At 43.9% G+C, this 16995-nt stretch overlaps 1 protein-coding gene across 1 annotated transcript in view; it reads left to right on the forward strand.

Annotated features, from left to right (window-relative positions):
• GRIK5 (glutamate ionotropic receptor kainate type subunit 5) overlaps positions 1 to 16995 on the forward strand; it is a 53312-nt gene that overhangs the window by 17096 nt on the left and 19221 nt on the right. Inside the window, exons 7-10 of the mRNA XM_058196340.1 lie at positions 8302 to 8463; positions 11302 to 11454; positions 12689 to 12793; positions 13263 to 13370. Of these exons, the coding sequence (XP_058052323.1) occupies positions 8302 to 8463; positions 11302 to 11454; positions 12689 to 12793; positions 13263 to 13370 (528 nt within the window). The remainder of the gene's footprint in view (positions 1 to 8301; positions 8464 to 11301; positions 11455 to 12688; positions 12794 to 13262; positions 13371 to 16995) is intronic.

Consider the following 16995-nt stretch of genomic DNA (forward strand, 5'->3'; position numbering starts at 1 on the left):
GCTTTCGAACTGCTAGGTTGGCAGAAGCTGGGACAAGTCACAGGAGCTCACCCCGTTACGCGGCACTGGGGATTCGAACTGCTGAACTGCCAACCTTTCGATTGACAAGCTCAGCATCTTAGCCCCTGAGCCCTCTTCCAATGAGGTAGGGTCTCTTAAAAAAAGTCCTTGTTTCATGCTTATTTTTCACTGCTCCCTCCATATTAAGACGGCGCATTGCCCGTATTAAATTTTAAGTGTCTGTACCTCTTAGCAACTCTTTAAAGCATCTGCCTTTTTTTCTAGAATCTTCCCAGGAAAAGACATAGTTGCTTTAAGGAGTTGAAGACGGATGCGCTGTTCGTGCCTGGTGTGTTCCTAAGCATCTTTGGGAATTGCATTTGAAGCGTTGCACAGTTCTACTTAGCATTGCAAAACGACAACTCTAAAAGGGTTTCCAAGACTCATAGCTTCAGGGCAGCGTGTCAGAGGAGAATGTATAAACTCTGGGCGGCTTGCAGCTAAGGCTGTTATAAGTAGACGGAGACAACCAACACGAATTGTGATGTGTGGACAAACACACAGGTGCTTCGTGCAGTGTAGGAGGCACACTGTGCTGCTTAAATAACTCCAATTTATTTAAATAAAACCTGATTTCCAATCTAATCAGCAAAGCAGAGGAATATAAAGTCCAATTTTTTTTAAAAAGAAACAAACCAAAATCAAAGTCTGTTCTTACTCATTTTTCTTTCCTAGGCGTTTCAGATTTGCATGCCTTTTCCAAAGACGGCTTTTAAAAAAATCCCTGAAAACGAAAATAATACGACTTTGTAATCTTTTACATTTACCTTATCAATGTGGTTACATTTCAGGGATAAGGATTGGCTTTTTAAATCGGCATTGACAGATAGCAGTAGTCTATTAATAGAATTCAATTGCATTTATGACTTTATAGGGTTGTATTAATTTATCCCTCTCTTTATGTGTGTGTCTGATTCAGTGTTTCTTAACTTTGGCAACTTGAGGACGTGTGGACTTCAACTCCCAGAATTCCTTAGATAGCTGTCTGGGGAATTCTGGGGCTTGAAGTCCGCACGTCTTCAAGTTGTCAAGGTTGAGAAACGCTGGATTACTTTTATGTTCAGAAAGATAGTTGACGCTTTTTGATGAGTGGATGAACGTAAGAGATTACAATTTAAAAAAAAAAAAATTATTTGCATTTATATCCCGCCCTTCTCCGAAGACTCAGGGCGGCTTACAATGTGTTAAGCAATAGTCTTCATCCATTTGTATATTATATACAAAGTCAACTTATTGCCGCCAACAATCTGGGTCCTCATTTTACCTACCTTATAAAGGATGGAAGGCTGAGTCAACCTTGGGCCTGGTGGGACTTGAACCTGCAGTAATTGCAAGCAGCTGTGTTAATAACAGACTGTCTTAGCCACCAGAGGCTCCTCACGCTATCCTTTCTTTGCAATGTCTTTATAGCTCATTTTGATTCTTTGCTACTCTTCGAGATGCAGAGTGGGCCAAAGCTAAAAACGATGCAACCCAAATTGCCAGCCTTTAATAGATAAATAAATAAAAATGTTTTATGTCTTCAACCCTGCATGGATTAATTAACAGGGAGCCAAAATGGACCCATCACAGCTGGTTAACTCTGATGTGGGATCATCCACCCTCCAAAAAGGCGGGTGTGCAGGTTGAAGAAATGTGTGGGATGGGTGAGAGAAACAATGCCTGTTTTTAACTTAGGCTTATATTTAAATCTAATTGCAGTTAAATTAAATCTAACTATTTTAATGACTCCCACACTTAAATAATCGATCTTTGGTTTGTATCTCCTTAAGTCTGGAGAAGCCCAGTTAAAAGTATGTAATTTTTCCTTGGATCCCATTAAAAAGAAAAAAAGCAGTTCGGTTTTTCAAGCTGCTCGGCACAGGTGTTTCCAATGTTTTAATCCCCCTTTTTAATTCCCCCCCCTTTTTTTCCAAGAGAAAAAATGATGGTAGATTAACTAGTGACACCAAGAGCAGGTCCTTTGGCAAACGTTTCTGTCTAGTTTCTGGGAACGTTTGGCAAATTTTAATCAAGATCCGACTCGCCGAATAAGGTTGTCTGTCGGGCAATATCCCCTTATACCGGTGTTGGTATTCAGCCGGGCTTGGACTGGTTCGGGCAAACTGATAGTGGCAACCTGCCCCGGGGCTATGCCGTATTATTTAGCCACGTTTTCTAAGCCACACACATACGTGCAAGCTGTGCGTGCAAGTAAAGTGTAGGCGCGGAAGGCAGGGGTGAAATGCTCCCGGTTCAGACCGGATCGTCTGATCCAGTAGTAATGGCGGCTGGTGGTTTGGAGAACCGGTAGCAAAAATCCCTGCCCCCCTCCCGCCCATGCCCAGCTGCGCCGTGCAATCATCAGAGGGTTTTTTTTTTTACTTTTAAAAGCATTTTTTCTTCAGCCGAAAAAATGCTTTTAAAAGTAAAAAAAAAAAAAGCCTCTGATGATCACGCGGCTCAGCTGGGATCGTCTGAACCTTTTAAAAGCATTTTTTCTACAACCTCGTTGGCCGAAGAGGCTGTAAAAAAAAAAGTGCTTTTAAAGGCGACCAGGCAACTCAGCTGGGATCGTCAGAACCCTTTAAAAGCATTTTTTTTCAAAAAAATGCTTTTAAAAGATTCTGACAATCAGGCAACTCAGCTGGGATCGTCAGAACCAGGGCTGCGGTGTGGCTCAGGCTGCAGGTTACTGCAGGTTCTAGTCCCACCAGGTCCAAGGTTGACTCAGCCTTCCATCCTTTATAAGGTAGGTAAAATGAGGACCCAGATTGTTGGAGGGGGCAATAAGTTGACTTTGTAAATATACAAATAGAATGAGACTATTGCCTTACACACTGTAAGCCGCCCTGAGTCTTTGGAGAAGGGCGGGATATAAATGTAAAAAAAAAAGAAAAAAAAAAGAACCCTTTAAAAGCATTTTTTTCTACAACCTCTTTGGCTGAAGAGATTGTTAAAAAAAATGCTTTTAAAAGTAAAAAAAAAGTCACATTACCCCGCCACACCAAGCCACGCCCACAGAACCGGTAGTAACAAGTTTTACAGTTCACTACTGGCGGAAGGCCGTGTGCACGCCCAGAAGGCGTGCATACAAAGTGAGCGTGCGCGCACTCACATTTTTCAATGTGAGGCGAACCGGTGGTAAAATTATGCGAAACGCACCTCTCCCTTACACTTGAATGAAATGAGTAAAGGCCACCAGTTCATTGCAAATACAGGTGGTCCTCGTCTTACGACCGCCGTTGGGATCAGAATGTCCATTGATAGGCAAGGCAATCGTTAAGTGAGGGGCATTCAATATTGACGATATTTTTTGCCACCGTTTTTAGTTGAATCACGGCAGTGAATCCGGCTTTCTCGATTGACTTTGATTGAAGCCGGCTAGAAAGATCGCAAATCGTGATCACATAACACCCCCCCCCCCGAAATGCTGCAACCGTCATAAATACAGGTATTCCTCAACTTAACGACCCCAATTGAGCCTAAAACGTTTGCTGCTGAGCAAGACAGCTGTTCGTGGAGAATTGTGCTCCCTTTTACGATCTTTCTCGCCACCGGCTGTTAAGCGAATCACGATCATTGTTCAATTAGTCACAGGGTTGTTAAGTGAATTGGCTTCCCCATCGACTTTGCAAATGTCAGAAGGTGACAAAAGGGGATCATATGAGCCCCCCCAGGACACTGCAGCCATCATAAATATTTATTTATTTATTTATTTATTTATTTATTTATTTATTTATTTATTTATTTATTTATTTATTTATTTATTTATTTAAACTTTTATACCGCCTTTCTCCCGAAGGACTCAGGGCGGTGTACAGCCATACATAAAAACAATAAAAATCTACAAAGTTAAAATATCAATTTAAAATACATATTCGATAATGGCCGAATTAAAACCGTCAATTGACCCAACCTAAAAATACTCCATATAAAATACAAAATTTAAAATTTAAAAATTTAAAATCAGGCCAGTCCCGCTTGGATAAATAAGTAAGTCTTTAATTCCCGGCGAAAGGTCCGAAGGTCAGATATTTGGCGCAAACCGGGGGGAAGTTCGTTCCAGAGGGTAGGTGCTCCAACAGAGAAGGCCCTTCCCCTGGGGGCCGCCAGCCGACATTGCTTGGCGGACGGCACCCAGAGAAGACCCTCTCTGTGAGAGTGTACGGGTCGATGGGAGGCATAAGGTAACAGCAGGCGGTCCCGTAAATACCTGGGCCCTAAGCCATGGAGCGCTTTGAAAGTGGTAACCAAAACCTTGAAGCGCACCCGAAAGACCACAGGTAGCCAGTGCAGACTGCGCAGGAGAGGTGTTACCTGGGAGCACCGTGGAGCTCCCTCAATCACCTGCGCAGCCGCATTCTGGACTAACTGGAGTCTCCGAGTGCACTTCAGGGGTAGCCCCATGTAGAGACCATTGCAATAATCCAGGTGAGAAGTGACGAGAGCATAGGAGCCAGTTGCCAAATGTGTGAATTTTGATCATGTAATCCTGGGAGATGCTGCAACGGATGTGTGAAACACGGTCATACGTCCCTTTTTTCCAGTGCCGTTCTAACTTTGGACGGTCACTAAACAAACTGTTGTAAGTTGAGAACTGCCTGTATAACTGCCTTCATAATGGTTCCGGGTGTGAAAAAATAAGTCAAGCCAAGATGAAAACCCCTTTAAAAAAAATGAATAAGGATTTTACTTGGAAGCTGTAAGCAGATTACCAAAAGTTTTTATATCCCTGTAATCCCAAAAATAGGGATACGGTGGCTTAGTGGGTAAGACGCTGAGCTTGTCAATCAAAAGGTCGGCAGTTCAGCAGTTCGAATTCCTAGTGCCGCGTAACGGGGTGAGCTCCCGTGACTTGTCCCAGCTTCTGCTAACCTAGCAGTTCGAAAGCACGTAAAAAATGCAAGTAGAAAAATAGGGACCACCTTTGGTGGGAAGGGAACAGCATTCTGTGTGCCTTTGGCATTGAGTCATGCCGGCCACATGACCACGGAGACGTCTTCAGACAGCGCTGGCTCTTCGGCTTTGAAACGGAGATGAACACCGCCCCCTAGAGTCGGGAACGACTAGCACATATGTGCGAGGGGAACCTTTACCTTTACCTTTTTAATCTACCCTGTTTCCCCGAAAATAAGACCCAATTGGAAAATAACCCCTAGCATGATTTGTCAGGATGCTCATAATATAAGCCGTACCCCAAAAATAAGCCCCAGTTAAGATTCTCAGCCAGATAAATGCATTTAGTACTGTATTTCCCTGAAAATAAAACCTAGCCAAAAAAATAAGCCCTAATGTGTGTTTTGGAACAAAAAAATAATGTAAGACTCGGTCTTATTTTCAGGGATACACGGTAGTCATCCTTTCACCTGTTGGAACAAAATTCTCAAAAGCATCATCTTTGACTTTGACACACCTGACTGCAATTTGCACAATAGAAACTGACGTAGACCATCGTTTTATTTTAAAACGTCCATATATTCCCCGAATGCATATGTGGTCAGGATGTGTCTGTCTGAGACACTTCCACTTGCCAGGTAATAAATTATAGATGGATTAAATTTTATATCGAGACTGGATGCCATTGATGTCGTGTAAAATCAAAGCGTTCCATTTGTTGGTTTTTTTATTACATTTTCGCCAGAATTCTGAGCCGCTGATGGATGTGTTCAGGGGAGGGAACCAGCGGTTTATCTTTATTGATGCCATTTATCTCCCTCTCATTCTGGAGGGCCTCCAGATGGCTTATTTGCTTTATTGTTTCGCAATCCTTTCGCTTTTCTGTTCCTTCTTTCCTGGAATGATCCCAACGAATGAATCGGGAATCGGGAAATAAACAGACAGAGGATCCTTGCCCTGCAGTTGCATTGGGACCCAGAATTTCTATGGTTTAAACAAGTCGCTTGTTAAAAAAGAGTCCAGCCCAAATTTTACAGTCTTTTTGCCACGGTTGTTAAGTGAATCACGTGGTCGTTAAGCAAATCTGGCTTCCCCCCCTTTGATTTTTGCTTGTCAGAAGCCAGCTGGGAAGGTTACAAGTGGCAATTATATGACCCTCAGATGCTGCAATTGTTTTAAATACTGTACTTCCCCAAAAATAAGACCAGGGACTTATATTAATTTTTGCCCCAAAAGAAGCATTAGGGCTTATTTTTCTGGTTAGGTCTTATTTTGGGGGAAATACGGTGCTAAATGCACCCATCTGGCTGACAATCTTAACGGGGGCTTATTTTGGGGGTATGGTGTTGTGTCCCACTCCTCCGCTGACGGCCGGGTCAGGGAAATCCGAATCAGGCGTGCCTCTGCAGCTCTGCCAAAGTCCTAGGAAAGTTCTCAAGGCAGGCAGGAGACCAGAAAGTGATTTCAGCAAGATATGTTAGACTTTGCCTGACTCAGAGAATGCCAGAAAGCAGATCCTTTATATAGGCCATGGGGTGTGGCTCCATGACTCAGCACTTATCCAGGCCTGCCCCTCTCTTCCTTCTGTCGCCGCTGCCTATCAATTCTTCTGAAGCGAGGGTCACTCCAGTCTGCAGCTGTTGGTAATTGACCTTCCTCAGGCTCACATGCTGTGGGGGAGGGGGAGGGGTCTAGTTGCTCCGTTTGCCTGGGCATGGAGCCAGAGCTGGGGACTGGAGGTACTTCTTCCTCCTCAGCCTGTCTGGGCATGGAGCCAGGGCTGGGGCCGGGAGGCATACTAGGACATTCCTCAGCATTCGGAAGCAGATAAGAAGGCCCCGGCTGCGGTGAAAGCGGGCGAGACACAACATAGGGCTTCTATTACGAGCATCCTGAAAAATCATGCTAGGGGCTTATTTTCTGGTTGGGTCTTATTTTCGGGAAAACAGGGTAGATACTGGTTGCCAAGCACCCGAATTTGGATCACGTAACCATGGGGATGCTGCAACGGTCGTAAGTGCAAGGACTTGTCATAAGCCACTTTTTTCCAGTGTTGTTGTGACTTTGAAGGGTCACTAAATCAAGGGTTGTAAGTTGAGGATTACCTGTAAGGACATCACTGTCATTGCACCTCGTGCAACGAAATTAAATGCCATCTTCAGTGTACATTATACATAAAAAAAACCCTAAAACTAAAACACACATCCTTCACATTCTATGCAATTGTATTGAAAACCCGTGATGTTGCAATTAATTTTGCACTATACAGTAGAATTCAATAGACCCTATTTTTCAGGGCATAAGAAGCATTCCCTCCCCCCCATAAATGAGGGTGAAAATTTGGGTGCGTCTCATACACCAAATGTAGCCTTGGCAACCTGCCGGCCCCTGGAAAATGGGGAATGGAGGCAGCAATAGACTATGGCAGTGATGGTGAACCTATGGCACGCGGAGCCATGTCTGTGGGCACGCGAGTGTTGCCCTAGCTCAGCTCCAACGCGCATGCACATGCTGGCCAGTTGATTTTTGAGCCTTCCGGGCCCACCGGAAGTTGGGGAACGGGCCATTTCCGGCCTCCGGAGGGCCTCGGGGTGGGTGGGGGGGTAGGAAAGGCCGTTTTCACCATCCCCAGGCTCCAAGAAAGCCCTTTGGAGCCTGGGGAGGGCAAAAATTGGGCCTACTGGGCCCACTGTGCCATCACATGCCAAAAGCGGGGCTCGTGTGAGGGGGTCACACACGCATGCATGGGAGGGGGGCTGCATTGAATTATGGGTATGAGCATGCACACGTGCAACCCCTCAGTGCTCTCTCCGCTTTTGGCGCATGACGGCAAAAAGGTTAGCCATCACTGGGCTATGGCAATCCCTGCAGCCTGAAACAGCTGATCTTTGGGAGACTGATCCAACTGACTATCAGCTGCTTGTGCTAATCAGGCTGTGTTGAAGCTGAAATTGAAATGGACTGTTTGCTGCAAGAAGGCAAATTGCTGGGAGGCGGAGGCAGATTTATTTTTCTTGTTTTCCTCCCCCAAAAAGGTAGGTGTATCTTATAGTCCAGAGCGTCTTATACTCTGGGGTAGAAGCTATTTTTCAGCCTATTTGTCCTTGTCTTTATTATCCTGTACCGTCTGCCAAATGGTAATAGTTCAAAAAAAAAAAAGAGTGCCCAGGATGAGATGGATCTTTAAGACTGTTTTGAACTTTCTGGTGTTGATCTCTAGGTTCCCTTCCGTGTTTCTCCTTTCTGTTCCTTGGCAGTCTTTCTTCTATAAGCCTTTGCCCAAGTTGACCTCAGTTGACCTTTTCGAATGTATGCTAAAGGGGAAGAAGGTTCAGTCCACTAATACGTTCACCATCCTTTCAGGATTTTCCAATCTTGCACTTGGATGGAATTGTGGACGAACATTCCAATGTCTTAGGCTTCTCCATGTTTAACACCAGCCATCCTTTCTACATGGAATTTGTCCGTAGCCTCAACATGTCGTGGCGAGAGAACTGTGAACTCAATCCTTACCCAGGACCGGCGGTAAGTGTGACAACCCAGCATGAGGAAGGAGAGATGATGATACGGGTCCATGTGTGTGAAGGATTATCTAGCTCAGGGGTGTCAAACTCAAGGCCCGCAATCAGTTTTGGCCCAAAGGGCCGCCCTGGAAACAGTGAAGGAGCAGCCCACGGTGCCTCTGCCAGCGAAAACGGAGCTCGGGAGGCTGCGATGGCTTTCTGCAACCCTCTGCCAGCGAAACTGGAACTCAGGAGGGCTGCAAATGGCTCTCCTAAACTCCGTTTTCGCTGGTAGAGCGCTCGGGCCACCGCAGATGCTCTGACATGAGTGACGTTGAGCTGGCCACGCCCACCCTGGCCACACCCACCTATCCCCCGAGGTCAAACACAACCCTGAGGCAGCCCTCAATGAAATCGAGTTTCATCCCCCTGATCTGGCTGCATAAGGAAGGACCGCAGGGTTTGATGGTGCATCACTTCTTACAAACGGAGCTACAGAATAGCAATCGCAGAGTCATAATACTCCAAACTTGATGACATTAAGACTTGTGGTCTTCAACTTCCTCAGCTTCAAGCAGCCAGTTGAGGAACTCTGGGAGTTGAAGTCCACAAGTCTTAAAATTGCCAAGTTTGGAGACCCCCTACATAAATTGTGGGTAAATGAATATCCATCATCCCTCTCTTTGGAGAATTGTGACCTTCAGTTGCTTTAGTGTTAATACTATTTTATAATGCCTTGGTAAGACCACCCTTGGAATATTGCATTCAGTTTTGGTCGCCACGATGTAAAAAAGATGTAGAGACTCTAGAAAGAGTGCAGAGAAGAGCAACAAAGAGGATTAGGGGACTGGAGGCTAAAACACATGAAGAACGGTTGCAGGAACTGGGCATGTCTAGTTTGATGAAAAGAAGGCCTAGGGGTGACATAATAGCAGTGTTCCAATATCTCAGGGGCTGCCACAAAGGAGAGGAAGTCAAACTGTTCTCCAAAGCACCTGAGGGCAGGACAAGAAGCGATGGAGGGAAACTAATCAAGGAGAGAAGCAACTTAGAACTAAGGAGAAATTTCCTGACTGTGAGAACAATTCATCAGTGGAACAACTTGCCTGCAGAAGTTGTGAATGCTCCAACACTGGAAGTTTTTAAGAAGATGTTGGATAGCCATTTGTCAGAAGTGGTGTAGGGTTTCCTGCCTAAGCAGGGGGTTGGACTAGAAGACCTCCAAGTTCCCTTCACACTCTGTTATTCTATTCTATTCTATTCTATTCTATTCTATTCTATTCTATTCTATTCTATAATGTCTATAGATCTGTGGTAGGTCTATCAACGGTTGTCATTTCCTGGCAACAAGAACCCACTTTTCTAATAACTTGCCTCCAGAAGTTGTGAATGCTCCAACACTGGAAATTTTTAAGAAAATGTTGGATAACCATTTCTCTGAAATGGTGTAGGGTTTCCTGCCTGGGCAGGGGGTTGGACTAGAAGGCCTCCAAGGTCACTTCCAACTCTGTTATTATTGTTCTAACCTAACCTCAATTCCACCCAAAGGACAAGAGCATTGTTAGCCCCGATCTTCCCTAACTCTGTTTTCAATTTCTTAGTATACCAAAATCAACTAAGCCTCTAATATTATTAAATAAACTTGGCAGGCAATTAAAAAGGCCTGTAAAAAATTACCTCCGGCTTTCCTTGATTGGAAGTTTGAGTCAGTTTTGCTCAGTCCATCATATGTCATAATTTGTTGTTCATTAAGAGGAAGAGAAGGGAAAGCAAACACTTCTTAACCACTAAAACCATGACTGCTTTCTTGAAGATGGAAATTAACATGACATTGTAAATAAGCCAGGGTTTATTTGCCCAGATATTCATTGGAAGAGATATCTTTGATAGGTGTTCATTTTTGACATTGGCTGAAATTCTGAGTTAGAAATTGTCTGGCAATTTTCACATCTGAAGACTGTTGGGTTGAAGACAGGTGAAGTTAGGAATCTATGTCTTCTTGATGGACTTTAGCTGTCTTCTATACAACATCTGCAGGAAGGATGTTGGGTTGAGGAAGAGTGGATTGTAGGGTTGAGAAACAAAAGATGTTGGGTTGAGGAAGAATGGATTGTTGGTTTTGAGGAACAAAGGATATTGGGTAACGGAAGGATGGATTTTCGGCTTGAAGAATGAGGGATGTTGGGTTGAGGAAGGATGGATTATCAGCTTGAGGAATGAGGGATGTTGGGTTGAGGAAAGATGGATTGTTGGGTTGAGGAACAAAGGATGTTGGGTTGAGAAAGGATGGGTTTTCAGCTTGAGGAATGAAGGATATTGGGTTGAGGAAGGATAGATTGTTGGGTTGAGAAACAAAAGATGTTGGGTTGAGGAAGGATGGATTGTCAGCTTGAGGAACGAAGGATGTTGGGTTGAGGAAAGATAGATTGTTAGGTTGAGGAACGAAGGATGCTAGGTTGAGGAAGGATGGATTATAGAGGTGACAAACAACGGATGTTGGGTTGAAGAACGCAGCTGAAGTCATCCAAGAAGACATGGATTCTTAACTGCAGAATTTCCTAATGGCTTCTAACTAAAATTATTTCTGTTCAGCCGAACTTCAGGATAAACACTCCTCCACTGTTGACTTGTAGAGATTGTTCAAGATCAGGTTGACTTCATCCTCGTGGAGCACATCCATGCTCACTATCTGACTCACCCAACCCGCCTCCCGTTCTGCAGATGCACAGATGTTTTAGCGTGGTAGCCAAAGGAAGAATAGCTCTGGAAGAATAGGGGAGCAAGGAGGTGCCCCTGTCTGTGCCCCTCCCCCCCAAATGCCATAATTAGCAGCAGCTGAATTATTTTTGTTCCCCTCCAGCTATCAGCAGCCCTCATGTTTGACGCAGTGCACGTGGTCGTCAGTGCGGTGCGGGAATTGAACCGTAGCCAGGAGATTGGGGTTAAGCCCCTGGCTTGCACATCAGCTAACATCTGGCAACATGGGACCAGCCTGATGAACTACCTGCGCATGGTGAGAGGCTCTTTCTCCTAGAATGACAGTTCCCTCCCCCGTTGTTGTTGTTTTAAAAAGCAAAACAAAAACATGGCAATATGTGACATGGTTGTGCAAGCGTTGATATCTGTCTTGTTAGATTTGCCCAAACAAAGGTCATATGTTCTCAGTTGGAGCAAATGCGCCAATTGCCTGCAGGTTCAGCGATATATGTGGCCACTGACTTTTCTGCTCTTGCAACAATGGATGGAAAATTTATCCAGCGAAGTGGATGTGCACAATTTGGTCACCAGAAAAAAAAACTATCCAAATTTAGCATTTGGGGGTGAATCTGGCTGCCAATTTTGTTATCTGGGTTGTCTAAATGCAGGCAAAATGAGAGGGTGTCTTTCAAAATTTGGCAAGGAAAAAAAAAAACACACCCTCAAAGGCTTATTTTACGACCACGTATCTGTGGCACAACTTAGCACAGAGGTCTCCAAACATGGCCAATCAAGATTTTTGGACTTCAGCTCCCAGAATTCCTCAGCCAGCCATTCCTAGGCCAGCTGGACTATCCAATGTCCTAGGTCAGTGGTCTCCGAACATGAGCACTTTTTGTGGACTTCCAACTCCCAGAATTCCTCAGCCAGCCGGACCATCCAATGTTCTAGGTCATGGCTGGCTGAGGAATTCTGGGAGTTGAAATTGTCAGAATATTCATGACTGGGAAGACATGGTAACAGGGTCAGCCAGTGAATAGGCATAGCAACTGGGTCAGCCAATGAGAGCTGTTTAGAAACAGAAACTTAAGCAAGAAGTCTGGGCGTGGTTCAGGTATTAAGCTCTGAGCTCTGAAGCTGCCATCTGGTCTGTCTGCTGAATTGGAACTAAAACGACTCTGCTGTGCTCTGCTTGTGTTTTTCTTGTAACTGCTATTGGTATTGTACTTTTATCTTCCTGTGTTATTATGTATATAAAGACGTTAATGAATCCTGCTGCATCAGTCTGCCTGGTTGTGCTTTGTGGATTGGATTTTTGCAACAAACTCTGACAAGTCTTAAAGTGTCTTGTGTTTGGAGACCACTGACCTAGGACATGGGATAATCCCCTCCCTTATTTGGGAGATGCAGAGACGCAGAGTTCTCCCTTCTCAAGCTAATTTACAACTTGTGAGCCAGTTTTGGCCGTGCCTCACTCTCATTCTCCTGTGTTTTTCTCTCTGTCTTTTTCGATTTGCACCCCGTTCCTCTATCTCTCCATCCCTGGCTAGGTAGAGTATGACGGGCTGACGGGACACGTGGAATTCAACAGCAAGGGTCAAAGAACCAATTATACCCTGAGAATTCTGGAAAAAGGACGACACGGGCACCGGGAGGTAAGAGGAGGAGAGCTTGAGTTTAGCATGCCCTGTTTTTGCAAAGGTGACAGGTAGTCCTCGACTTACAAGTGACTGTTTGAAGTTACGACGGGGGAAAAACAAAAAGATATCACCATTTTTCGCACTTAGAACCTTTTGCAGAATGCCCGTGGTCACGTGATCAAAATTCGAACGCTTGGCAGCTGGCTCCTATTTATGACAGTTGCAGTGTCCCGGGGTCACGTGATTCCCTTTTGCGACCTTCTGACAAACAAAGTCAATGGGGGAGCCAGATTCATTTAGTAACGGTGTTAGATGCTTAGCAACTGCAGCGGTTCACTTCCTTGCCACAACTGTGGGATGGGATGAGACTCACATAACAGCTATCTGGCTTAGCGACTGCAATGTTTGGCTCCATTGTGGTCGTAAGTCTGCGTACAGGAGAAAATCTAGCAAGAAGCTACAACCCAGCCTTCTTTCTCAACAGATTGGGGTGTGGTACTCTAACAAGACTCTTGCAATGAATGCTACAACATTGGATATCAATGTCTCAGAGAGCCTGGCCAATAAGACTCTGGTGATCACCACCATTTTGGTAAGTAATAATAATAACAACAACAACAACAACAACAGAGTTGGAAGGGACCTTGGAGGTCTTCTAGTCCAACCCCCTGCCCAGGCAGGAAACCCTACACCATCTCAGACAGATGGTTATCCAACATTTTCTTAAAAATTTCCAGTGTTGGAACATTCTGCAGGCAAGTCGTTCCACTTATTGATTGTTCTCACTGTCAGGAAATTTCTCCTTAGTTCTAGGTTGCTTCTCTCCTTGATTAGTTTCCACCCATTGCTTCTTGTCCTGCCCTCAGGTGCTTTGGAGAGTAGCTTGACTCCCTCTTCTTTTTGGCAGCCCCTGAGATATTGGAACACAGCTATCATGTCACCCCTAGTTCTCCTTTTTATTAAACTAGACATACCCAGTTCCTGCACCGTTCTTCATATGTTTTAGCCTCCAGTCCCCTAATCATCTTTGTTGCTCTTCTCTGCACTCTTTCTAGAGTCTCAGCATCTTTTTGTACATCGCGGCCCTCCTTGTCTTATTCTTAGTGGCATTTCTTCATCTTTTGAAAAGCAGGCTTTCAACGGTTGTGCAGGTGACTTGCTTGGAGTTGTGAATCCAAGGGAATGGTACAGGGGTGAAATGCTCCCGGTTCGGACCAGATCGCCCGATCCGGTAGCGATGGCGGTGAGTGGTTTGGAGAACCGGTAGCAAAAATCCCTGCTCCCCCCACCCATGCAAAGCTGAGCCACGCGATCATCAGAGAGTTGTTGTTGTTTTTTTACTTTGGCCGAAAAAAATGCTTTTAAAAGTAAAAAAAAAAGCCTCTGATGATCACGCGTCTCAGCTGGGATCGTCAGAGGCTTTTTAAAGCATTTTTTACAATCTCTTCACCTGAAGAGGTTGTAGAAAAAATGCTTTTAAAAGACTCCTCTGGTGATCCCAGCTGAGTTGCCTGATCATCAGAGGCTTTTGAAAGCATTTTTTTTACAACCTCTTCTTAGAAACTTGGAGTGCCCACAACTTTTGAAGGCAAATTGTTCCACTGTTAATTGTTCTCACTGTTAATACATTTCTCCTTAGTTCTAAGTTGCTTCTCTGCTTGATTAGTTTCCATCCGTTGCTTCTTGTCCCGCCTTCTGATGCTTTGGAGAATAGCTTGACTCCCTCTTCTTTGTGGCAGCCCCTAAGATACTGGAACCCTGCTATCATGTCTCCCCTAGATGCACGGCTGTCGTTGGAAGATCAAACGACGGCCGTCGCCAGAGGAGCTTTCTATCAGGTCTGCCTGATTTGCCAGTTGCGTCCCTTCTTAGACCGGGATGCCCTATGCATGGTCACCCATGCCCTTGTCACCTCCCGTCTGGACTACTGTAACGCTCTCTACATGGGGCTCCCCTTGAAGAGCACCCAGAGGCTTCAGCTGGTCCAGAATGCAGCCGCGCGGGTGATAGAGGGAGCTAATCGAGGCTCCCATATAACACCATTCCTGCGTAGGCTGCACTGGCTTCCGGTGATCTTCCGGGTGCAATTCAAGGTACTGGTTACCACCTTTAAAGCGCTTCATGGCATGGGACCTGGCTATTTACGGGACCGCCTACTGCGACCGACGGCCTCCCAGCGACCAGTGCGCTCCCACAGAGTGGGCCTCCTTGGGGTGCCGTCGGCTAGACAATGTCGGCTGGCGACCCCCAGGGGGAGGGCCTTTTCTGTGGGGGCCCCAACCCTCTGGAATGAATTACCACCTGGTATTCGCCAACTCCCTGATCTCCGGACTTTCAGACGCGAGCTGAAAACATGACTGTTTCATCGTGCAGGACTGGCCTGATAGTTTTAATTGGGAATTTTAAATGGGTTTTAAGGAATCAGCCTAAATTTAAATATTTCTTTTTAAATCATTTTAGTGTTTGTAAAAATTGTTTTAATATGGCTGTAAACCGCCCTGAGGCCTTCGGGAGGAGGGCGGTATAGAAATATAAACAAACAAACAAACAAATAAATAAATAGTCCTTCTTTTCATTAAACTAGACCTACCCAGTTCCTGCAACCGTTCTTCATAGGTTTTAGCCTCCAGTCCCCTCATCATGTTTGCTGCTCTTCTCTGCACTTTTTCCTTGAGTCTCAACATCTTTTTTTTTTTTTTAACATAGTGGCATACTTTTTTTTTTGTTTGTTTGTTTACATTTATACCCCGCCCTTCTCCGAAGACTCAGGGCGGCTTACAATGTATAGGGCAATAGTCTCATTCTATTTGTATATATTTACAAAGTCAACTTATTGCCCCCCCCAACAATCTGGGTCCTCATTTTACCTACCTTATAAAGGATGGAAGGCTGAGTCAACCTTGGGCCGGGCTCGAACCTGCAGTAATTGCAGGCTTTGTGTTCTTAATAACAGGCCTTACCAGGCAGAGCTAAACCGGCCCTTCCCTTTACATAGTGAAGACTTCCTCCGTATTAGTTTGGACTTAGTTCTTCACTTCCAAGAAAACAGTTGAAACTGCTGCTTGATCGGCCAAATTCCAGTTGTCTCCCCCAAAAAGATTATATCCGGAATTAAAATTTTAACAAATTTGTTCCACATTTTACTTAATCCCTTTAACCAATAACTTCTACTTACACATTTTAAATTTGCTTTATCTAAAAACCACCTTGATCCAAATTTCTCTATATCCCTTAACTCTAAATCTCTCCAATAATTATCTTCACCTTTAAGTATTTTTACCACTATCCGGATACCATACGCACAGTAATAATTAAATAATTTGGGGATTCCTAATCCGCCTTCCTTTTGATTTTGATACCACATTTTCTTCACTAATCTGGGTCTTTTGCCACCATTGCAAAATTTATCCAGTTTTTTCTGATATCCTTCAATATCTTTCTCTGTCAAATTTAGTGGTAGCATCTCGAATAAAAAGTTGAACTTGGGCAGCAACATCATCTTACACATTGCAATTCTACCAAACCAAGACAACTTTAAAATTTTATATTTATCTATCTTCTTCTCAATTTCGTTAATCACCACATCATAATTAAGTTTTTTCAATTCTTTAACCTTAAGTGAAAGCACTATACCCAAATATTTCAATGTGTTTTAATCCTTATCCCAAATTGCTCTTGCATATTCTCAGACTCATTACCATTACTATCCATCAATAATTCTGACTTTGACCAATTTACTTTCAATCCTGTCATTTCTTCAAATTCTATCAAATGCTTATATATCTTTTCAAATCTTTCTACATTTTCAAAATAATTAAAGTATCATCCATACAAATTTATCTTATACTCCTTATATCCTTCTAATTCTTCATCTTTTTCTATCATTTTTGTCAATATTTCCATAGCCAATAAAAATAATGTTGGGGACAGGGGACATCCTTGTCTCGTACCAGCTTCTAATTTTATCTCTTCAGTTAATATTCCATTCACCTTCACTCTTGCACTGCTCTTTTGGTACAATTTTGAAATAACATGTATAAACTTATTACCAAAGCCTAAAGCCTCCACAATTACTTTAATTGTTTCCCATTGTACAGAATCAAAAGCTTTAAAAATATCCAATGATACTATACCAATTTTATCACCATTATATTCAGCTACATCTATAAGTGATAATAAGTGATTAAAGAGGAAAATATAGAAATTATTAAAGATTG

The sequence above is a fragment of the Ahaetulla prasina genome, chromosome 10 (genome assembly GCF_028640845.1).
Source record: "Ahaetulla prasina isolate Xishuangbanna chromosome 10, ASM2864084v1, whole genome shotgun sequence".
Classification (NCBI taxonomy): domain Eukaryota; kingdom Metazoa; phylum Chordata; class Lepidosauria; order Squamata; family Colubridae; genus Ahaetulla; species Ahaetulla prasina.